At 46.4% G+C, this 23,880-nt stretch overlaps 1 protein-coding gene across 3 annotated transcripts in view; it reads right to left on the bottom strand.

Moving 5' to 3' along the window:
• Positions 1-23,880, bottom strand: part of APOOL (apolipoprotein O like) — a 464,407-nt gene that overhangs the window by 94,630 nt on the left and 345,897 nt on the right. For all 3 annotated transcript variants that reach the window (XM_069612925.1, XM_069612926.1, XM_069612927.1), the window contains one exon: positions 20,164-20,283. In XM_069612925.1, the coding sequence (XP_069469026.1) occupies positions 20,164-20,283 (120 nt within the window). The remainder of the gene's footprint in view (positions 1-20,163; positions 20,284-23,880) is intronic.

Genomic DNA, 23,880 nt, shown 5'->3' with positions numbered 1-23,880 from the left:
AGTATGTTTGTGGGACATCCACTAGTCGATAGATTATTCCATAAAAGCGCTCTTGAGACCGAGTCAAAAGCCTGTTTAAAATTGATAAAAGCTAAAAATATTGCTTTTGGACAGTGTAAACTTTGATGAATACTATATGTTTGGGAGACTATTGAACTGGGGTATACAGATCGATTCATTAGGTCTTCATTGGTCAAAATTGGATTTGCATCAACATTATCACAATGCATGTCATTATCAATATTTATACCAGGAACATCACCCTCTAGTGCACTCTATTACTTGACCGAGAAGCAACTCCTTTGGTGTCTTTCTCAGACTTATGACTGTTAGAATCTTTTGTAGAGGGCTTTGCTACTTGATGAGGAGTCAAGGGTGTTCTACCCTCGATACATTTTTTCATTTTCTGTTTTGAATTTTTTATAGGCAACTTTGTTTGATTTCTGGATTTTTGGGGAATTTAGGGATGGTTTACTTGAAAGCATTTTTTATTTCTTCTCTTTCTGCTGGGTTGTCGATGGAAGAGGTCAAAGACTGGAGTCTCCTCTTCCTCTTTTTCTTGACTTTCAGTACGTCTTCCATACCATGGAGATTATTCACCTCAGAAGTGGGAGAAACTGGGCGCAGGGATGCAATGATCAGAGAGGCAGGCGAGATGGAGTTGCACTTCAGTGAAGTGTCACTATGTCTGGCGGGGTTTGGTATGGAGGCAATAATAGGCCAGACATAGTTGATTTAACATTGTGTATGGTGTTTGATAGCCTTATCAATCCAGTCAGTTTTCTGCAGTAGTGATCACAAACTGATTTTGAACAGATATTTTATAATCCATTTTATATTTTATAAATAATTTCGCTATTGCCATTATGCTACCATTTAGAGCTACTCAAGTTGTGTCTAGAGCTGTAGATGTAGGATGAGGAACGCCAAACGATGGACGTGGGGTTGGCTTGGCAAAAGATTATGGCGACAAGCTTTTTGACATGCCCGACTGTATGGTCTCTGTTTCTTCTGTGGCATAAAGCTCTGGTGAATTTGAAAGTCTAGTGGATCTGTTAGCAATGATTTGAGTTGGGGATTTAAAGAAATGGGGTTGTTTATGAGCAAAACTATTTTTGTGCAAGATTTGCTAACTGTGATGGCACTTTGTCAGTAGGCCTTTAATATGGGCGAGGTTACCTCCATTACTTGAGGCGGACAAAATAGTAGAAGAAATCGGGATGTTGGATTGTACCACTTGCGAGAACAATGGGGGAATAGTGCTCGAGTCTAACCTATGAACGGTTGCTGTAGTTGGTATGTTCTCTATAGTTGATATACCTGATGGGAGTTGAAAATACCTCAATTGCGTCACTTACATTCGTAGGTGTACCATAAACTTGTATTGTTTTGTCTGAAATCTCAACGTTTACAGACACATTCTGATTAGAAGTGGAGGACGGAGTCATTACCGTATTGCCATTAGATTTGCCTCAGCTTCACTGGGGGTTTTCTGGGACACTGGCAAGTGTAGCAGGTGTATTATTACCAGGATTTGCTTCACAAAACTGGCGGATGTCTACATTGCCAGTTGGTATTCGTTTCGATTTGAGCAGGGCCTTAGCGCGTGGTGGTTGCGCTAAGAAAGCAGATGTTTGCTTAGGCATCGCAGTAGTTGGGCGATAGGTCAGCATTTGCTTCAATTCCTGCTTGTTCTGCGATACGGGATCTAAATAATGTATATAAGATCAAAAGGCAGAGAGATGTAAACCAGACACCTAACAGGCTCCGTAACAATAACGTATATACGCAGCTGGATTTATTCACAGGATTTATAAACGTATTACAATTTCTAAATGACTTAAATGATTGTGAAAAATCACCATAAAAAGAAAAGAAACAGGATGAATACAATGTTAAAGAGATGTACTTCCTGCTCGATGTTACAGCGCTACAGTGTTATGGTGTGGAATAGTCGGCGGTGTTTCGTAGCAGGTAATGCACGTATAGGTTTTCTATGTAGGACCCTGTTCTATTGTACGGGAAATATATACTGTACGTTTTTGAAAATTGTCTGTATAATATATAGCGCGTTAGGACTAGGGGAAAACATGGATGTAATTTCTGCTGACTTCACTCGTAGATTCACATGTACTTTGCTTGTAAATGTTGAAATACAGATTCTGGGATTCTAATTCCTGTACATTCACTGAATAATACTCCAATACTCCCGTGCCCCCGCCCACCCAAACAGCACTTCTGTTCTCACTTTCGGTGCGCGCGCTCAGGTGCGTGTGCAGGGTGCTGAAGTAGGCTGCTGGGTGGGCGGGGCCAAGCGGGGGGTGGCAACTAGGAGAAAGGGAAAGAGAAGACTGATTACACTAGGTAACAGGAACGCGTCCAAGAGCGCAAACGTCCAGGAGAGTAAGATTGCAAAAAAGTCTAAGCAAGCAAAGAGGCTTGAAGGAAGCAGTATATTACTTCAATATCCAGGGAATGTTTTGCCAATGTATAGCTTGCTATTGCGCATGGACAGCAAGGTTATGAAATCCAACAGCGAGCAGCAGGACCAGCACAAACAGCACTTCTGTTAAACTTAGATGCAATACTGAGGTTGTGGAAAAAGGTAAAAGGTTAGGGAAGGAAACAAAGGTTAACACATTTTTTTTAACCGCCAAGCACTTGCCAACCCCCTAATGAAATATAGGTTAACCCTTTCCCAGCTAAACAAGTAACGTGTGACTTTTTGAGGGCCAGATAAACACAAAGTCCGAGGGTAAAAAGAGTCTGCAGGGAGCCAGGACAGCCAATGTCAATTGAACAAAGTCTAGGGGAGCGGATAGCACAATGTTAAAGAGAGTTTTGTAGAAAAGAATCACTGTTGGGCCACAAGCTGAGAGGCTTGTGAAAAGCAAAGCTGCAAGCAATTCTGCAAATGGCAGCAAATGCAAGTCTCCAGTGAGAGTAACCAAGCTACACACAATGAGAGGCAAGTACCCCTAGTTTGACCGTACCTTAGTTCTGAAGAAAAGGGATACTACTGGCTTCTGTTCCTGTTGCAGTCCTGCAGATCCTGTGTTCATGGTCCTCAGTCGTGGGGACCAGAGGGAGGACGACATGTGACTCCTGCGCTGCGATTTGAAGGTCAGCGGCAGTAATGGGTTTACTCCAGATCAGCGGCACTTCGAGGTTTCAGCTGCTGGCAAATAGCACCACTGCGGTTCTTGGACACCTTATGGGCTCCCCTTGCTTCTGGGGGCCAGCGCTCTCTTGAGGTGACTCAGGCTTGGGTCACCCTGCTGCTGGAGGGTCCTCAGGATCTTCCTGGAGCTCGGGTCCGGCTTAAAGACGATGCACTCGTTCCTGGTGTTGCTGTCCCCTGGGACTCAGTTCCAGTAACAGCAAAGAAGTACAGCCAGTAGGGAGAGGGGTTCCAGTCAAGTTCGTCTTGGGTTCAGTTGGTCCCACCAACCCAAGGGAAGAAGTCGTCCGTTCCGGGCTTTTCGAATCAATTCGAAAATTTGAGCTTCAACACTGCAGCAGGGCTTCAGCGGGCAAACCAACGGTCCAAGAGGGTGAAGCAAGCTTCTCTTCCAGTTTCTTCTTTGGTTCCTTCGTCCAGTGGTCGACTCTGCCTTCCTTGCAAAAGACCTTGCCTTTTATGCAGGTTTCTCCCATTCATTCACAGCCTAGCTGTCACTCACGAAGCAGGGTAATCACCTTTTGGGTGCATTCCTGTAACCAAGGAGACTAAGCACGGGGAGTTTCGGGAACCTCCCTTGCTTCCTGCGCTGCCAGATACGCAGGAGCCAGAGGCGGGCTTCACCTGTGAATCCCGCCAAAGACAACACAAAGGGACCAAACCTGGTTTGGCGCACAGAGTAAATCTGAAGAAGGACCTCACAAACAAGAAATGGCGAAAAAAATAAGACAAGGGCAATTTGACAAAATGGACACCCATGGGTGCAATACTGCAGCTGAGGATTCAGCCTGCGGTAAAAACGCACAATTGTAGGAAAATGAAACCATTGCCACCAGCCATTAATTGCAGTGAAGCTAACATAAAAATGTTACATGACAAGGTAGACAAAGGGGATACTAAGTAACTCCCCTGCACTCCATATAAGATGGTATGTGCTGGGTCTACAAAGAGAAACAAGTAAGTAAACTCAATTTCACTTTACTACTCTTGGAAACAGTAGTTTATCCAAGAGAAGGTATTTAAACCTTAACAGAAATCCATAGGACTCCTCTGTGACACTGCTCTGAAGGTGCTGTGTGTCACAATACAAAAAGATGATTCCTATGGAGTTTGTCAGACTCCAAAACCAAAAGAAACTCAGTGTCCAAATCAAATAATAATACATGAAAAAAAAGGTCTCAACTCACTCCAGGATAAAAAATAAAAGTCCTAAAGTCCAGCAAAAGAGCTGGGGTGGGGGGGCTCTAAGGTAGAAGGGAATTAGCACAGAAGTGAGAGTTCTCCCTAACAGGCACACTTCAGTTGACTAGTCTAACTTGTCCTCTAACCCTTCGTTCACTGGACCCCAGAGACCCGGTCTTTTTTCTAGCGTTACAAACTGTGTCAGAACTTTTCCTGAACTGTTGGTCATAAGGCCCTAGACAATTTAGGGAAATACCTTTGAAGCTAGGGCTAATTCTCTGTGGACACTTGTATTCACGAGTCTCAATGTCTTTTTAAACAATGTTTCAATGCGGAAATCCCTCAGCCAGAATCACCCTTGTCACTACAATGTTAATGGGGTTATCACACCTCACCCCGTTCAGCAGGCATCCCTACACCGGGTTCACATTTGCCACAAATACAGTTTGTCTTGCTTTACACAATGCGGGATAAGCTCCCCTTATCTTCCCTCTGGCTTACGGTCAAAGACTTGAGTGTACAAGGGGTTTCACTCAACCCATGTATGCCCACTTTGACTTCTTTCGTCGGCCCCTCCTAGGGTCTTCTGGTACTTTTAGTTTTAAGAAGTGGGACCAGTCAGAGTCCTTCGAATAAGTGCTCACGTGGCGCCTGACCACTCTGCCGCTGGTCCTTCACTGGACTTTCTTTCAAGCTTTCACACACAAGCTCTTTGTTCACAAGTTTATATAATATTGTCATTCGCAATCTTGGGCTCAACACAGCTTGCTATCAGCTTTCTCCGACTGACCGGCGGTGCTGAACCCATTGACTTATCTTGCTTCTGGAGTCAAGGACGGTACCACGGCAGCAAGTGTGCCTCCCTGCCTGGGCTATCAATGCGTGAGGTCCCTATGCACCGTTAACATCTGCTACTCCACACGCCAGCTGTAAATCCTGGTCTTATGTTTCCTTTTGCAGAGACTTCGCGGATATGGGTTGACAAGTACAACGGCACTTCCCTCCTGGTTGTTGGTAGGGAGAATTTTCAGTTTAGTGCTAAATTCCTCCCACCTTAGAGGCCCCCAGCTCTTTTGCTGAACTTTGTACTTTTAATTCTATGTGTTTTATGTGTTTCTTTTGGTTGTGGAGTCTGACAAATTCCATAGGCATCATCTTTTACATTGTGTCACACAGCACATTCAGTGCAGTGGCACATGGAAGTGTTTTAGATTTCCCAAGGTTTAAATACCTTCTCTTGGATAAACTACTGTTTCCAAGAGCAGTAAAGTGAAGTGAAATTGACTTTACTTTTTGTAACCTTTTAGACCCAGCACACACTATCTTACCATAGGGTGCTGAAGGGGTTACTTAGTATCCCCTTTGTCTAGTTTCTCATGCAACATTTTTATGCTACACTTTCCTCGATGAATGGCTGGTGGCAGTGGTTTACTTTTAATTACTGTACTGTGCTTTAACCGCGGGCTGCGTTTGCTGCAGTAAAGCACCCATGGATGCCATTTTTGTCAAAATGGCCCCGGTCTTCTTTTTTCACCATTTCTTTGTGGAAAGGTCCTTCTTGAGATTTACTCTGCGCGCCAAACCAGGTTTGGTCCCTTTGTTTGTTTTGTCTTTGGCGGAATTCACGCGTGAAACCCGCCTCTGGCTCCAGGGTGTCTGGTGGGGGCAGGGAGCGAGGGAGGTGCCCGAAACTCCCTGTGCTTAGTCTCCTGTGCTTACTCTCCTAGGAAACAGGAATACACTTCTAGGTGATTGGCCGGCTGGCTGTCTGGCAAGGAAAGCCTCCCTGCTTGGTGACTAACAGCAGGCTGGAATGAATGGGAAAAACCTGCATAAAAGGCAAGGCTTTTTGGCTTGGAAGGCAGAGTCGACCACTGGATGAAGGAATCCGAAGAAGAGCCTGGAAGAGACGCCTGCTCCAACTCCTGGACCGTTGGTTTGCCCAGCGAAGCCCAGCTGCTGTGCTGAAGCTCAGAATATGCCTAGACTAGAGGAGAAGCCATGCAAGGACGAATTCTCCCCTTGAGTTGGTGGGACCAATCAACTCCAAAGTAAGCCACCTGGACATCCTCTCGAAGCTGGTTGAATGTCCACTGCATTTGCTGTTGGAAGCCGTAGAGCCTGGGAGAGGAACACCAATTTGTGTGCGTTGCTTTTAAGTTGCCCAAGAGCTCCAGGAAGATCCTCCGGACTCCCAGGAAGCAGGACTGAACGAGCCTGAGCCACCTCATCAGAGTGCTGGACCCCAGAGGCAAGGACAGCCCATCCTGACAGCCAAGACTCTGCGGTGTTGCCATTTGCTTAGATGCGAGGAGCTGAAACCGCAAAGTGCCACTGATTAGAAGTTGGTCCTTTTCTGTCGCGGACCGTCCCGTCCTCCAGACGTCCTCCCTCTTGTCCCCATGACTGAGGCCCAGGAACATGGGATCTGCAGAGCTGCACAGGAACAGAAGCCAGCCAAAGCCCTTTTCTTCTAACCGAAGGTACTGTACAGTCTAAGAGAATTTACCTTGTTGTGTAACCTCACTTGTTCTCGGTTCAGACTCGTCTTGATTGCTTTTGTGGAGTTGCTATCAGCTTCTTTACCTCACAAGCCTAATCAGCGTGTGGCCCTGCTTTGATTTCTTCTTTTCTACAAAGACTTCTAAAACATTGTGCAAGACCTTTACCTACCTGCAAGAAGTGCTTCAGCTCACCTAGACTTTTGCCCAATTGACTTGGGCCTAGCCTGGCTCCCTGAATGACTCTCCTTCCCTCCGACACTGCGTTTGGTCTTACTTCCAGGAAGCGGTTAACTAACTTGGCATTGGGGGGTTTCAAAAGTACTTACCGGCTTATTTGTGTGATCTCTTGTTTTATTCCAATAATCCTTTTCTTTGACATACTCCTCAGTATTTCTCTAAATGCAACAGTGATATATTAATGTCCACAGAGTCCTAGTTATTTAAGTCACTTGAGGGTGTAGGAAGTGTCTGTGTGCCATCCCAAATGGGTATTTCCGAGTGTATTTGTGTGTTACTACTATATTGCCCCTTCTGAAGAAGGCTTACTCAATCTGACTGTTCAATAAATTAAGAATTGTTTAATCAAGAAACCGTGTTTTTAAGAGTTTATTTGAATACGTGTCACTGTGAATCTCTGTGTAACTCCCCTACAGCTCACATTGACCCCTCTTGAGATAAGTCTGGCTGCTCAACACGCTACCAACCTGTGTAGTACAGACTTACACCAAAGGTTGGGCTCCTATTGCCAGGAGATCAGGGTTGTTGTAGTGCACCCAAAGGGTACTGCATACATTCTTGCCTAACAGTTGTCCTTTCGGTTCTTGCCGCCTTTCTGCTCCTCTTGAACTGCCCGCCTGGAACAGCTGCCTTGTACCGTCTGCCGAGCTCAAAGTGTGCTCTTTTGGGGCACGTCTTTCATCAACTTCTCTGGTCACACTGCGGTTTTGGTGCCTTTTCTACAGCACCAACAAAGAACCCGATTTGCCCGGTATATCTTCTTCGGCTTCTGCAGTTCCACACTCTGATGAGGGGTTCTGGGCGAGTTGGATTGTGTCTCTGGAGTGTCCTTAAGGGCTCAGCAAAGGATTTTCCACAACGGTGCACTCAAATTGGGCAAGTCTCCTGGTATTGGGGTTCCGCAGTAATGGAAGCAAATAGGACCTCGGTATTTGGCTCAAATTAAAGTTAGTCTTGGGACGGTCAAAGGGAAGGAGTCGTGTTCTTTGGAGTTCCTCCATCGCATAGAAAACGGGGTCAGGACAGCGGAGGGTCACTTCACTGTGTTGTAAAGAGTCTGTAGGCGTCTCAGGTTGTCTTCTTCAGTTACTTCAGCTTCCAGTGGTCGTCTTGCTTTTCAACTCTAGGGGCCTCACCTTTTATCCAGTCCCAGCATTCACTCCAATGCAATCTCTCGCAGTAGTTTACAAAAGGGGTGTATGGATGTCCACAGACCCCCAGTGGGAGCTGGTCCAATTCAGGCACTCTGGCAGAGAAAGGACGGAGGGGGGTGAACAACTCCTCCCCCACTTCCTGCCTTTCCAAACACACTGAAGCCTAGGCAGGGACACCCAAGGGTTCCGGCCAAAGGCAAAACACACACAGACCTCTCCCTCCCAGAATGGTAGAAGAAGGGCTAACAAAGAACAACCACGCTAGCAATGGCGAAAAAATAAGGAAGCCCCCCCGCCCCAAGTTGTACATTACCGAGGCTATGGACAACGTCTGTAGTAGGAACATCACAATAGTTGGTAGAATACGTCCACTGCCACCAGCCATAACTAACAAGTTATCTATGGGACTAAAAAGTCACAGGAGCAGAGAGAAGGGGGATACTAGGTATCCCTTTGGCACTCCACATAAGTGTGCCAATCTCTCAGAATATTAAGTTTTAGGAGAGATACTAAGTACCCTATTCCTTGAGGACTGTAGTCACTGTAGGATATAGGAAAGGAATCTCCAAGTAGGACCCAAAGGGTCCCCAGCAACACTTCCCATAAGGAGCTGTGTGCTGCAATAGTAAAATACAGATGCCTTAAAGAGGTATGGAGCAAAAGAAGCTCAATTGTACAGGTAGAATACACAGAATAGAGTTCCATAATAAGAACGAATGAGTGGAAAAAGGGTCCACTCATTCAGGATTTAAGATAGAGGTCCAGAAATACAGCAATAAAGTGCTGGGGGTCTCACTAGAAGAGGGGATGAAACATACAAATGAGAAATCCCCCTAACAGGCAATGTGGGAGTTAAAGTCCATAGGATTAACAGGACCTTTAAGGAGATTTTTTGGGGGATTCTTACCCAATACAATATCATCATGGATAGGAGATGTGATTTATGTTTTAAGTACTTGTGATGTGTGAATGAGTAAAAGCAGTGGCTGCGAACTATCAAGTGGTTAATAACCACTGAACAGGTTATCATGTCTGTTCTTGCGAGAGAGGGGCGCCCGCTACCTTTGAAAAACATGATGTGTGAATGGCTATGGGTTCAGAATGCCATCAGCACCTTAGGTAGTATAGTGCTGTTTTTAAAAGGGGGTTAGGGGGATACTGCATTTCTCCTAAAGGAGTCCTCTCCTCCCGGCAGTTATCTCCCCCATAAGATCCTCCCTCATAGTACCACCCTGAGGGTCAGTATCAGGTAGTGGCTGCTGTCCCCTGGCCATGTGAGAGGAGCTCACTACCAGGAATTCAGTGATGAATCCACAGAATTCATCACAGTACCTTCAAGCGTGCTGCCCATGACAACGTGATCCCAAAAAATGTTGTAGTCTTTTTTTTATTTTATCCTAGAGACGTGGCTAATTTGCTCTGTACAAATTGTCAAACGTTCTTGTGACCACAGCACCAAGGTATTTGATACCATCAGTTCACAACTGTATCCAATGGTTTAATAGGAGTTGGTCTATCAATGGAGTATTTTCCTTCACGGATAAGGCTTACTCTTTACTTAGATTCATTTTAAAACCAAACATTATTCCATATAGATCTATGGTTGTGATGAGTGTAGGAAGTGAATCCTGGATGTCATATGCCAGTATATTGTCTGCAAATAAAACTAACTTGCAGGTCTTGCCATGCTTCACTATACCTTATATCTGATCTTTCAAATGTATGGCTGTCGCCTGGGGTTCTAAAGCCAATGCAAAAATGAATTGGGACAACAGGCAGCCCTGCCTTGTCCCTCGATTTGGCTGGAACTCCTCCGATGCCATCCCGTTTACCACAATCTTGGCTCTCGTGTTTCCATAGAGAGCCATTGCTTCTGAGAGCCATCTAGAGCCCAGGACTGCTTCCAAAAAAGGCCATTCAACCCTATTGAAGGCCTTTTCTGCATTAATGGAAATCAGGAGCAGATCTAGATTATGACTATTTATTTCGGCCATGAGATCAAAGGCCTTAAATATTGTCGGCTCCCTCACGATCCCTAAAAAAGGCAACCTGGCTGTTCTTTATTAATTTAGGCAGGACCACACGTAGCCTTTCTGCTAGGATGCTCGAATATACCTTAGCGTCCACATTTATGAAGGATAAAGGACAATATGAATCACAATCCAGTTTATCCTTCCCTCTCCTTCGGGAGGACCACAATTGGCGCCTGCGTGAACGTGACAGAGCTCTACCACCATCTGGAGGTTATTAAAGAGCTTTAAGAAACGTGCGAGAATGCCAAAGTAAACCGGTCTTGTCCCGGAGCTGAGCCCGCCTTCAATTTTGAGATTGCATTGATAATTTCACTACTAATTATGGGTGCATCCATCATTGCCATCTCCTCAGTCAAAATCTAGAGGGGCAACTTCTTTAAATAATTGTGGATAGCTCACGTGTTTCCATTTTCAACCGTACACAGGTAAGCATAATACTAACCGAATCTTTGGGCTATTTCTATAGGTTGATTCAGCACTGGGCCAGTCCCTCACCTTATTGTATAGATCAACCTTCCTGCTCTTTGACCGAGTAGCCAACAACGTGTGGGCTTTATCGCTTCTTTCGTAATACCTTTATTTTACAAATCTAAGCTGCGTTAATGCTTTACCCGTCCATATATCTAGTTCTTGTCTCGGCTCTATTATTTCACCAAGCTTCCCCTCTAAACAATTGTCCCCTTATTCAGAATTACCCCTCTCCTTAATCAATTGCATGAGGCTGGATTCTCTTAGCAGCTTTTCCCTCTTCTTTGCTGCCCCCTCGGAAAGTAGCCTTGGCTGCTGCCGAGACTGCATTGAACGAGGCTGCCTGGTGTAATTTTGTAGAAAATATTCTTCTATCTGTTTTTAAAGTGCATCTCTGAACACTGTATCCCTACATAACATGTCGCTACAAATCCACTGTGTATCTAGATGGGTACAGGGTCCAAGGTCCAGCGCTATTCTACACGTCATGGTCTGATCAACCTACCACTTGTATGTCAGTCCCTTTGATATTATGATCAAAAGCAGCATATATCAATATTTGGTCTACACTAGAGTGTTTTGTGAGGGGGTCAATAAAAGGTAAAAAGCTTGTGTGTGTTTGTGGGTGTATTGTCCTCCATGTATCTAATGTAATTGTCTTGTAAAAGGGAGCTTAAGATATTCTCCTACATTGACGGTAGGCTGAGTGGTTTCCACCCTCAGTGAAAGCCAGTTCTTCATCGAATCAACTATCAGGTTAAAATCCCTACCACAAACAAGAAGCCCCCCTCTCCATACATTTAAGAATATTTCTTTACAGAAGAAAAGTTGTTGTTGGTTTGGTGCGTATGTAGAGCATAATGTCACTTCTGTGAGTCCAATCCTTCCCTTTATTGCCTAGAGCCTCCCTTCCATGCCCCTTTTTACCTGCATTATTTCAAGACCAAGGGATTTTCGAATCAGCATACCCACTGCCATGCTCTTTGTCCTATTGGATGATCCAAAGACCTCTCCCGGTTCTGAATCCCATCCACACCTTAGTTGAAATGCATACCCCTGTGTACATGAGACGCCCCATCTCTCTAGGGCCATTCAGAAGAGGCCCCCTTGTCCATAAAACTATAACCAAACCATAGATAAGGGTTTCTGTCTTCAGTCTTAACTGTGCAACTGCAACAGTCATCCAACCAGCATACCATAGTGCAGAACTGTCCCAACGTACCATAGCTGACCATTAAACCAGATATAATGTGGCTATTGCAAAAAAGAAAAAAACACATTGCATTGCTCATGGAGTATTACATTTACGGAATGTCCTTGATCATCCTGGACAGCCTCTTTGTGGTCTAGCTTGCAGGTGTCCAACCTTGGGATGTGTATGGTCAGTTTTACCCCTTGTCCAGATGCAATCTTCTGAGGTTAGCTGCTTCAGGACGCCATCTACCTCTCTCAAAGTAACACTGCATTCCTCTCTGCGATGCTTGAAGCACAAGGAGAATGGATACCCCCACCTATAACAAATGCCCCGTTCTTGTAACCATATTTTCGTTTATTTCGCGTCAAGAAAGATAGGTCTTGGAATACACAGATTTATGAGCCCTAAAATCAATTTGACCCTTTTCCCTTGTCTTTTTGAGTATGGCAATCTTCTGCTTGTAGTAATGGCATTTTGCTAAGACAGATTGCATGCGCTCCAGGGGACCCCCACCCCAATGTATTTGGTCAAATGATATGTCAGGGTGAGATGATTCATTGAAAAGGCTGTTAATAAAGATTCTTGACCTGATGCGAGGGAGAGTGCCGCATCACCTTGTTTTTCCTTTAATCCCATGATATGGATATTAAAAGTCCTTCGCGATTTTCCAAGTCATCAACATTTAATGGGAGATCCATTTCCCTTTGCTCCAAGTCATGCATTCAGGTCTCAAATTGAATTTCATGAGGTCGGCAGTTAACGGATTATTTTCCAGCATTTAGATTTTCTTTTTAACTTTATCTACCGTGCCTTTCAACTCTGATACTGCTGCCATCACTCCACATTTCATAGATCTGATTTCCTTGAGGGGTATGCGAATATCTGCTTTGGTGCAGTGCATGCTTCATACCCAGGCCCAGGAATAGGTAAAAAGGCAAATGCTTGGTCCACCGTGCTCTCATCCAGTTTGCAGCAGAAGCTTTGTAAAAATTATGCTGTCTGCGGGACCACCATGTGCTACCCACATAGAGCTTATGAACCTGTGTGGTATGCTACCCACATGGAGGTGATCTACCCTTAGCAGCTGAGCCATTCATAGACTATTAGAGGCATAGGTGTGATTGTGGAAAAATAATACTATTCTTACTGAACACTGCGTCCCAGTTATAAGTGTCCAGCCTTCCAATCTGTTGAGGACAAGTTGATCAGTGACCTCCAAAACAGCGCACTTACACGCAGCAGCCCCTTGTGTTGACCGCCTACTCTGTACATGTTATGTTATATTCATTTCTAAAGCGCACGGTCGCCCAAGGGCATCATGGCGCTTGAGATGGAGATTAGTTACCCAGATATTGAGCCACAGGGAGAAACTGAGAAGAGCGTGGTTTTCAACGCTCTTCTAAATGCCAGATGATTGTAAATGTTTCTCATTGAAGGTGGTAAGCCGTTCCAGAGGTTGGCAGCAACTATGGAAAAGGCGCGGCCACCTATCCTGGTGCGGCGAAACCTCAGGACAGCAAGAAGATCAGCGGTGGAGGAGCGAAGACAACGTTCAGGCTGATAGTGGAGGAATTTAGATTGAAGGAACTCTGCCCCTTAACAGTGGACGGCCCGGTGTACAATACACATCACCTTAAAACTAATGCGCTGGCTAACCGGCAGCCAGTGGAGAGAACGTAGCACTGGGGTAATATGGGCTCCATATGGGGTGCCAGTAGCCAGCCTAGCAGCCAGGTTCTGTATACGTTGCAAGCGTTGTATGAGGCCAGCCAGTTGGGCCAAATACAGCGAGGTACAATAATCTAGGCGGGATAAAACCAGCGCTGCAACCACCGGAGGACGGAGCGGTTCGGGGATCATAGGAAGAACCCTCATCAGTACCTGGAGTTGGTAGTGGCCTGCTTGGCACACAGCCACGACTTGATTGGCCATAGATAGAGAAAGAACGACCCCAAGATTTTTCACCTTGCCAACTGGGCAAGGAAGGGGACCAACGGTGGAAGGCCAGAAGGTAGAGACCCACAGCGAAGGGTCAGGAGGACACCCAACCACCAAGACCTTGGTCTTATCTCCGTTCAGCTTGAGCCAATTGTGGTCCATCCAGTCGCCCACGGCCCTCAAGCAGCTCTGAAGGCACGACGACACCTCAGAATGATCCCGGTCAAGCCAGATCAAAATATGGGTGTCGTAGGCATATGAGTAGCAGTTGAGGCCATGGGCGTGGATGAGACACACCAATGCCCAGATATAGATATGAAATAAAATCAGAGATAAAGCCCAGAGGAACACCGCAAGTGAGATAGCAAGGATATGAGAGAAAAGGAGGCATGGCAAGGGTCTGTGTACGGTCCGCCAGGAAAGAAGTAAACCAGGCAAGTACCTGGCCAGATATTCCTATCTGAGCCAGGCGTGATAGCAGGATGGGGTGGTCGACAGTGTCGAAGGCTGCTGATATGTCTAATAAACCAGGGCTCCAACCCCACCTGAATTGACCAGCCTGGACATATCATCCTGCACAGACACTAGCACACTCTCAGTGCCTCTGCCCGGTCTGAACCCCGCCTGTGCTGGGTTAAAGACTTCAGTGGAACCAAGAAAAGAAGGGTGTGACTAAAGATTCCAAAAGTTTAGAAAGAAAAGAGATAGGACAGAAATTAGCGAGAACAGTAAGACCGAGAGTGGGTTTCTTAAGAAGCGGAATGACCCTGACAGATTTCAGCTCAGGGGGCATAATTCCTGATTGGCAGGAGTCATTGACAGCCGCAGTAAGGACTTTCAGCAGATCAGGAGCAATCTTATTTATGATCTCCATAGAGATAGCATCGGCCAGGGATGATGATTTTATTTTATGAATAGCCATTAGTACTTCAGACCTTCTGTAAAAAGAGGGAAAGTCAACCAATTGGCGGAATTCTCGAAAGGAGTGACAGATGGCAGCTTACTCACATTGGTGGCTGAAGCCGCTAAAGATTTGGCAATGTTGGCCCGGATAACCTCTATTAATAAAAAAAGAGAAAGGTCGTCAGAGATTTTGGGTAGGTTTAACCCTAGAAGTAAGGGTCTCTGAAAAAGCCAATGATTTAACAATGGAGAACAACGTTTTGGGTTGACACAGTGCTGTTTCAATCTTGTTGGAAAAAAAAGCTGTTTTGGCCGTTTTGATGTCTGCCAGATAGCTAGAAAGGCAGGCTCTATTAAGTTGAGGGTCATAGGTTTTATGCCATTTGCGCTCAGTCTGTCTCAGTTTCAGACGGGCAGCTATAACTAGGTCTGAGAACCAAGGTTGAGATGGCAATCTACGTCCTTGCACCAGTTTCAGAGGGGTAAAGTTATATGCGGCATCTTGAAATATCTAAGACAGCGACAGCAAAGATAGAGGCCGTAGGGAGCCACACTTAGAAATGATCTGGGCGCCAAGATCTTTAGTATCAACCGAGCACGATGAGCACAGCAACATTTTGGTGGCAGGATCTTAGTCGAGGGGCTAAGAGACTTGAAGACACAAGTTATTAGATAGTGGTCAGACCATACAACTGGTTCTATAGTATTGAGGCTCAACAGGGATTCTTTTGAGAAGATCAAGTCAACGAATTACCTAATATATGGGTGGAGCCATGAACCAGTTGATGGAGTTCAAGGTCAGATAGGCTGTCAAACAGAGTGCTCAGCTCAGCGGGTCTAGGGGAGTTAAAGCGCAAGTTAAAATCTCCCAGCACTATTAGATTAGTGTAGTGCAGACACATATCCGCTAGTAGATCTAAAAGGGATTCCCCAAATCTAACCACAGAACCAGGGGGGCAGTAGATAAGCAGGAAATGGCAGACACAAGTAGGTGAGATAGCACATCTGAAAAAGAGAGCTTCCATGTTCACATCATGAGGGCATCCAAGTTGGACGATGTCATGTTCCACGCCAAATATGACTGCCACTCCACCACCATGTTGTGGGGGAGGGCGGTCAAGATGAATAATGCGATATTCCGGCAGAATCGCTTGAACCAATGCTGGCGAGGAGCTCAGTAAAAGCCAGGTTTCAGTGAGACAAAGTAGCGATGGCTGCCTGCACACTAGAAGATCGAATATTTCACTGTATGGGCTGGAAGAGAGTGTGTATTCAATAATAGCAGAGAAGGTACTTTGGTGTGAAACTTCTCTTCTAGAGCTGTTTTATCAGGGGCCAGGCAGATAGGCGTCAGCTGTTTTTCCAGCCGACTGGCATGATGGTATCTACTGGTGCAAGGGAGAGCAGGGAGCATCTACTGTATTGCCCCTGCTGCCCCTCCCTTGCATGGACGGGCACAGACGGGCTTGCCTTAAGCGCGCCTTTGGCGCGCCCGTCCGCTGCGCAGACGGTCGATCCGGCACATAAGTACTGGGATCGGCACGAAAACGAGGCTAAGAGCCTCGGATAGTGGAGCTAGAAAGAGGACTGTACAACAGTCCTGGCCCGGGAGCTAGATGCAGAGGAGGAACTGCTGTGCCATCAAGTTAGCAACCAACAAGTTCACACAAATACACAATTTAAAAGCATTAATTATAGTAATAAAATAAGCCTAGTTCTATAAATTGTCCGAGAGGCTTTAAACTGGCAGTCCAGTAGTGGAGCAGCCTCACCTCTCCTACATCCAGGCCACATATGTCGTGCTGCCTCAGGAAATCATATCAGCCTGCTAAAGAGTTCACAAGCATGGTGGCAAGGCCAGCCTTTTCCCTACTATGCAGGCTTTGCCATATTCTGCTAATCAGAGCTAACTGCCATTGCTGAAAAGGGAAGGAGGCAGAGATGGTTCGCTACCGACACTGCCACCCGGTCGGCTGTTTTAAATGTGTCTGGGCCAGATAATTATGAGACTGCACCGAAGGATCTATCACATCATACGCTTACTGCGCTGCTACAAATCATTAGTCTTATCAGAATACATGAGCATTTTAACCACCCTTGCAGCTTCCCAGTTCATGCTGGGTCAGAGAATCCTGTTGACTGTGTTAGGGAGATTGATCATTTTTATGCTTCATCCCCTCTCCTAGTGAGACCCCAGCATTTGTTGCTGGACTTTTGGACCTTTTTCTTTCAAGCCTGAATGCGTGGAGCCTTTTTCCACTCTTCCATTCTTGTGGGCTCTGTCTTTTGAAACTCTATTCTTTGTATTCTGCCTGTACTATGGGGTCGGTCTGCTCCATAGCTCTCAAAGGCATCTGTGTTTTTACTATTGCAGCACACAGTGCCTTGTCGGCAGTGTTTCTGGTGATCCGTAGGGTCCTCCTTTAAGATTTTCTATATCCTTGAGTAACTACAGTTGTTAAGGATAGCGTGATACTTAGTATCTCTCCCAAAACTCAATAGTCCGAGAAATGGCACACACCACCTTCAGTGGAGTGCCAAAGGGATACCTAGTATCCCCCTTCCCTCTACTCCGGTGACTTAGTCACATAGACAATCTCCTAGTCATGGCTGTTGGCAGTGGACGTGTTCTACCAATATTATGTAATTTTTATACCGCAGGCTATGTCCATAGCCTCGGTAGTGTACAATAGGGGCACCCTAGAACCAACTTGGTGCCGCCCTTCTTTTTTTGCCATTATTACCATGGTTAACCTTAGTTAGCACTTCTTCTACCATTCTGGGACGGGGAGGTCACTTTGTGTGTTTTGCCTTTGGTGGGAAGCAGTGGGTATCCCTGCCTAGGCTCCAGAGTGTCTGGGCAGGCAGGAAGTGGTGGAGGAGTCTTCCAAGCCCCCCCCCCCCCCTCCCCGTCCTGTGTCTGCCAAAGTGGCTTAATAGGACCAGCTCCCACAGAGGTCTGGCTGTTCTGATTGGACTGCCAAACGCCCCTTTCTGCAAAATGCTGAGAGAGATTGAAGAGGAGTGTGTGCTGGAACTGTATAAAAGGCGAGGCTTCTGGAGTGAAAAGCAAGTCGACCAGTGGAAGCTGAAGCAAACGGAAGATGACCAGACACTTGCAGACTCTTTGCAATACTGAAGCAACCACTCCTGTCCTGACCCCGTTTCCTATGCGACAGAGGAGACCCAAAGAGGATGACTCCTTCACCTTGGCTGGTGGGAATAACCAGTCCAAAGACAAGCTTTGAATTGAGACATCTCCTGAGATCCTAGGAGTTTCCAGAGCTGCAGAACCCCAATACCAGCGAAGAAAATTGACCGGGCAATCCGTGTCCTTTGATGATACTGCAGAAAAGGTGCGAAAACCGCAGAGTGAACCGAGGAGTTGCTGAAAGTCGTGCCACAGGTCCTCCCTCGAAACTGCTGCTGAGAGATCCCATCCATTGTTCTGCATTCTGTCATCAAACCAAGGAATCCGGAGGTCGGGTCCAGAGCTGCAACATTGCTGAGCATCCAGCACAAACATTTTCTTCTAACCTAAGGTACTGTGGGGAAAAAAGTATTGCTTACCTGATTCCAAGAAGTCGCTCCAGAGCGTTGAAGTGCACCTAGAGGTGTCCAGGGTCACCCTCTCTTACCTCCGACTCAGGCCGTTGCTTATGTCCCTTCATCAACTCCTTTTATAGGTCTCCCTAGTTAGTTGTTCACTTGCTGCTTCTATAACACTAGAGACTGGAAGAACTCCTCTGAAACTCTTTGTATTGCCCTGCTTGTCAAGACTTTGAGCCCTCTCCGAACTGCCTTTAGCTAGGGTTGTTTTTTAGGACTTAAAAGACTTGCTGTGCGAATAAACCCTCTCTAGAACCTTGAACCAAGCTAATGTTCCACTAACTATTTTCCTCCCTTAAAGTGACTTTACAATATGTGTTTGCAGAGTAAATGCGCGTAATAACTGATAATACGATAACATTGTATTTTCCCTTTTTAACGTTGCTACAAATATAACAGCCAACAAACACAAACGTGAAAGTGTTCTGGTGTAAACGTCTAAAGATTTTAATGTGATTCTGGTGTATATATAACATATAATTTTATATAAATTAAATGTGTAAGAGTTACATGTGGAAACTCACAGTCTACAAAAAGCAATTAATTAGATTAGGATTATAAACTAATAAAATAAAAGCAAGGCACATTGGTCTTTCTGCCAACTCTGGGGGAAAAAAAGAAATCCTTAAATCCATTAGCACCCTGGCAGGGGGAGCCAGTAAATCAGGTGGCTAGGAACATGGGTTTGAACAGCGGGTCAAAGCCTGTGTTCCCATCGCACCCCCGCCGCCATCTTCCCCCACCCTCCGGTCCCTTAGATTTTATTTTTTTGTATCCCTCTCCCCCCCCATTTACCTTATTTCCGATGCGGCAGCACTCGCAGCCGCTCATTCCATTTGGCGCCCGCAGGCCGCCATGGAAAGGGAAGGGGGGCTACGAATGGCAAGCATCTTTAGCCAGTCATTGAATGGGACGCGCGAGGAGTACCGTTCAATGACTGAAAACACTTTTTTAGCACCCTGGGTTACCGCTTTGGTTGCCCAGGGTGCTAATGGCCTTAAGCCACCGTTCCAAGTGCTGGAATGGTGGCAATGTCCCCGGAACCCTAGTTAATGGCCATCGCTCTGCTCGGCCCGTTACTTTGGGCTACCCCCCACCCCCCGTTCCAGACCTTGGAACGGGGGCTCATCACCACATTGTTCTTGTCTAGTGCCACGCCCAAAGTGTTCTAATCCTTCAGAGTTTATTACTTCACTGAAAAATGTCTCAGGTTCGTCGAGTGAGAATACATGGAGTACAGTATGTTTTTTTTTTCTTTTCTTACACTACAACATTAGCTCCTGTGGTGTTCAGTTATGAGTGCTATTGGCGATAAAGACTTGCTGGGCAGTCTGTCCCAGCAATGACGCCAACAGGCCCACATTAAGTGCCCTTTCCCTTAGGGAGCTACAGAGCCATATAGGCCCCACTGACCATCTGCATCATCAAGCCCATTATGAACTAATTTACAGGCCTAAGTACCATGTCTGTGCACAAAACACATGTAAACTGTTTTCAACTGTACAAATAATGTACTCATTTGAAAAAATAACAGCTCTGCGTAACAGCACTTGTTCACTTACGTCAACTGAGTAAAAAGACGACTGGCAAAGAAATTCGCTTTCAATGCAGGCTATTTGACTCACCTACCTATTCATGCTTCACAAAGCATATGTGTCAATGGCAATATATCATAAATTTTGCCCTCTTACCCATCGTCAAGTAAGCTTTACAAATATTCAGTGTGGATAGCCCTAATATACAGTATGTAAAACAATACCTCTGTAACACCAGTTTGTTCATGAGGTTTGCTCACGCCACTGGGTGGTTTTGGGTGCCAAAGCGATCCCACGGTTTTGTAGCTCCAGTGGCTTGCAGCATATACCTTCTTTCCTGCCACCTAAAAGAAAATCATATTTTTAACAAAACAGGTATCAAACATTACAGTAAACACATCAAAAGGCTAACTTTAGAGTTCAAACACAAACTGTAAGAGAAAAATTAAGAGATCGACACAATGATGGCATATTTATTGCTATTAACTTTTATTAAAGAAATGTGGGTTGGGGAAGTCCAACTATCCCCTAATAATAAGAGGGGTTTCCATGCCTCAAAGAATAATCTAAGGAGTCTTTCAGGATGTCCAAAGAGAAAGTCTGTCATGCCAAACCCATTTCCAGCCCTTACACTAGCAACTCAAACGGTTCCACGTGTTAATATCCCTGCACAAATATCGCCATACAATAATGGCGCTGTTTTTTTGCGGCGATATTAACCCATGGAACCTGCAACCTCCACATTTTCTTTTTAAAGGAGCGGAAGACACCCCCTCTTATCCTCGCTCCCATTTACCCCATAAATAATGTCACCTATGGCCTTTCCCGGCGACCATATAAATGGCGACATTATTTGTGGGGATAATATTACCTTATACCACTCAAACTAAGGTGATCTTCTGGACGTGACATTAGAAGTTCTTCTCCGGCTTGTAAAACAAAGTTCAAATGGTGGAAAAACAAACTTCGAAAGGATAAGCAACCTTGCACCCAAAAGGTTATGCGGTCCTCACAATGCCAAGAGAATGTCTCCCCTCTCTCAACTTCCCAAAATGTTCCTGTTGGGGAGATTTATAATTTTTATGCTTCATCCCCTCTCCTAGTGAGAACCCCCCAGCACTTTTTGCAGGACTTCTGGTGCTTTTTCTTTAATCCTGAACGAGTGGATCCTTTTTCCACTCATTCATTCTTATGGGCTCTGTCTTTTGGAACTCTATTCTTTGTATTATTCCTGTACTATGAAGTCTATTTTGCTCCATATTTAGGCACCTGTATTTGACTATTGCAGGACACAGCTCCCTATGGGTTGTGTGCTGAGGACCCTTCTTTCCTATTTCCTTCAGTGACTACAGTCACCAAGGATAGAGATACTTAGGGCCCGATTAATAAAATCTGGTGCAGAAAATCTTTGCGCGGCACACGTATTCATGGATTTCCCGAGGCTTCACTAGCCGCGGCGCAAGTAACAGCAAGCTGTGCCAGTAACGCCCCCACGCACAGTAAAAAGCAAGTGAAATGCCTAACGGCGCAAACCTCTGCGCCATCCCTGGGCCAGTATACAGCTCCCCATGTGAAATCTTGTACAAACAGCCCGCAATCCCCGCCCGCACCCCAGCGTAATCGCGCAAAAACACCACGCGATCCCCGTCCGCACCCCAGCGTAATTGCGCGAAAACCTGTCGCAATCTGCACCGGCACCCGAGCGTAATTGCGCAAAAACACCACGCAATCCCCATCCACACCCCAGCGTAATCGCGCGAAAACACCACGTGAATCCTATGCGCTCCCCCTAGAAAATGAATGCCCTTCCACGCAAGGCCTGGCCCACCACCAGCCAAATGGCGCACCAACACTCTCGCAATCCACGGCATGCAGCGCCCTCCAGAAGGGACACCCCCACCCCAGCCCCCATCACCCGTGACGCCACTCTTCAGGCAAGCCCCCTCCACATGGGACACACCAGACCCCATCGCCCGTGACCCCACCCTGCAGGCAGCCCCCTCCACATGGCACACCCCAGCCCCCATCACCAATGACCCCACCCTGCAGGCAGCCCCCTCGACATGGGGACACCCCAGCCCCCATCACCCATGACCCCACCCTGCAGGCAGCCCCCTCGACATGGGGACACCCCAGCCCCCATCACCCATGACCCCACCCTGCAGGCAGCCCCCTCGACATGGGGACACCCCAGCCCCCATCACCCATGACCCCACCCTGCAGGCAGCCCCCTCGACATGGGGACACCCCAAACCCCCATCACCCATGACCCCACCCTGCAGGCAGCACCATCCACATGGGACACCCCCACCCCAATTACCCCACCCTGCAGGCAGCCCCCTCAACATGAGACACACCCACCCCAGCCCCCATCACCCATGACCCCACCCTGCAGGCAGCCCCCTCCACATGGGACACCCCCACCCCAGTCCCCATCACCTGTGATGTCACCCTGCAGGCAGCCCCCCTCCACATGAGACACACCAGCCCCGATCACCCCACCCTGCAGGCAGCCCCCTCCACATGGGACACACCCACCCAAGCCCTTAATCGCACCACCATCACTTGCTTTAGGCTTAAGAATGTCAAACTGCGGTGTCCCGGGAGGATAGCTCAGCGGCAGCGTGCGCGTCTTGGAAGCAAGACGACACGAAGCAACAACGGGTTCGATCCCCGGGTCCGCGCTTAGAAACCTCTGGGTGTTTAAGCGCGTTATAAATACGTAACTAAGACAAAAAAAACAACACAATTACACAACTAAGAAAAACAAACAATTCCTATAACAGCGCCTCGATGCCTGTGGGCTGTGTGAGCGCTTTATAAATGTTAAATAAATTAAAATCCCTTTTTGTAATGTGGGTTTTTGATAGAGAGTTAACGACTTACAAAGTACCACTGAGGTCATAGATTGCGGACGTAGCTCATGACCAATCACTGTTACTGGTAACGCTCATGGAAGCCTCAGCACTCTGCGCCAGAAATATCCCTCTAGTATGGCCCATATTTCCCATGGCAGATTTAGTATCGCCTCAGCGCCATAAGTGAGCGATTGGATCACCTTTTGCTTCTAAAAAGGTAATCAGCGGCATCAGTGAGAAGCCACAATAACGCCTAACAATAGCGAGCCCCTGTGTAGACGGTTTTTGGATTTTGTTCCTCAAGAAGATGTAATGACCCTGATCCAACATGCTTTTGTTGATCATAATTCCCAAGTAAACTATCAATTCCACTAACTCTAGTGGTGTTTCCTCCACCCTCCAGCCAAAGTTTTCCTTCCGCTTCCTTGCAGCCGATGACATTGCCAGGATCTTCAATTTCCCAACATTTCTTGACATCACATTGGCCTCCTTTTAGCGCCTAAATGCTTCAATACACCACTGCCGACCAATGGGCGTTTGATCCAAAAAAACAATCATCAGCGTACAGTACCCATGGAACAAAGAGGCCATTTAGCTTGGGGGGATGGCTCTGATCTTCTGCTACGATAGTCCCAGGTCTGCTAAGTAGAGACGAAAAAAGCAAGGGCGCAAGAGTGCATCCCTGTTTTAACCCGCAGAAGGTGGGTAATTTCCTAGACAGGGTCCCATTTGCACGTATCCTTATTTGGACTGAAGTGTCTGTATACAGACACTCTATGGCCTCAAGTATATGTTCAGGGCATTGCCAGTACCTTAACCTAGTCCACAGGCGTTTCCTGTCCACCCCGTCAAAAGCCTGTCTGAGGTCAAGAAAAGCCATTTAAGTGCAGGATCTGGATTTTACAATGTCTTGCTTCAACAGATTGAGGATAAAAAAGTCTTAAAGATGTTCCCACTCCCTTAACAAAGCCGGACTGCCTTGGATCCAGGCCTCCGCTCTGTCTGGCCAAAGTATTTAGATCCCGCAGAATAACAGAAGCAAAATCTTCCCCAAGGAGTCAAGAAGGGCAATAGGGCGATAGT

Source organism: Ambystoma mexicanum, chromosome 5p (assembly GCF_040938575.1).
Source record: "Ambystoma mexicanum isolate Mex_15411 chromosome 5p, UKY_AmexF1_1, whole genome shotgun sequence".
Lineage (NCBI taxonomy): Eukaryota > Metazoa > Chordata > Amphibia > Caudata > Ambystomatidae > Ambystoma > Ambystoma mexicanum.
This window is presented reverse-complemented; position numbering and strand designations above follow the sequence as displayed.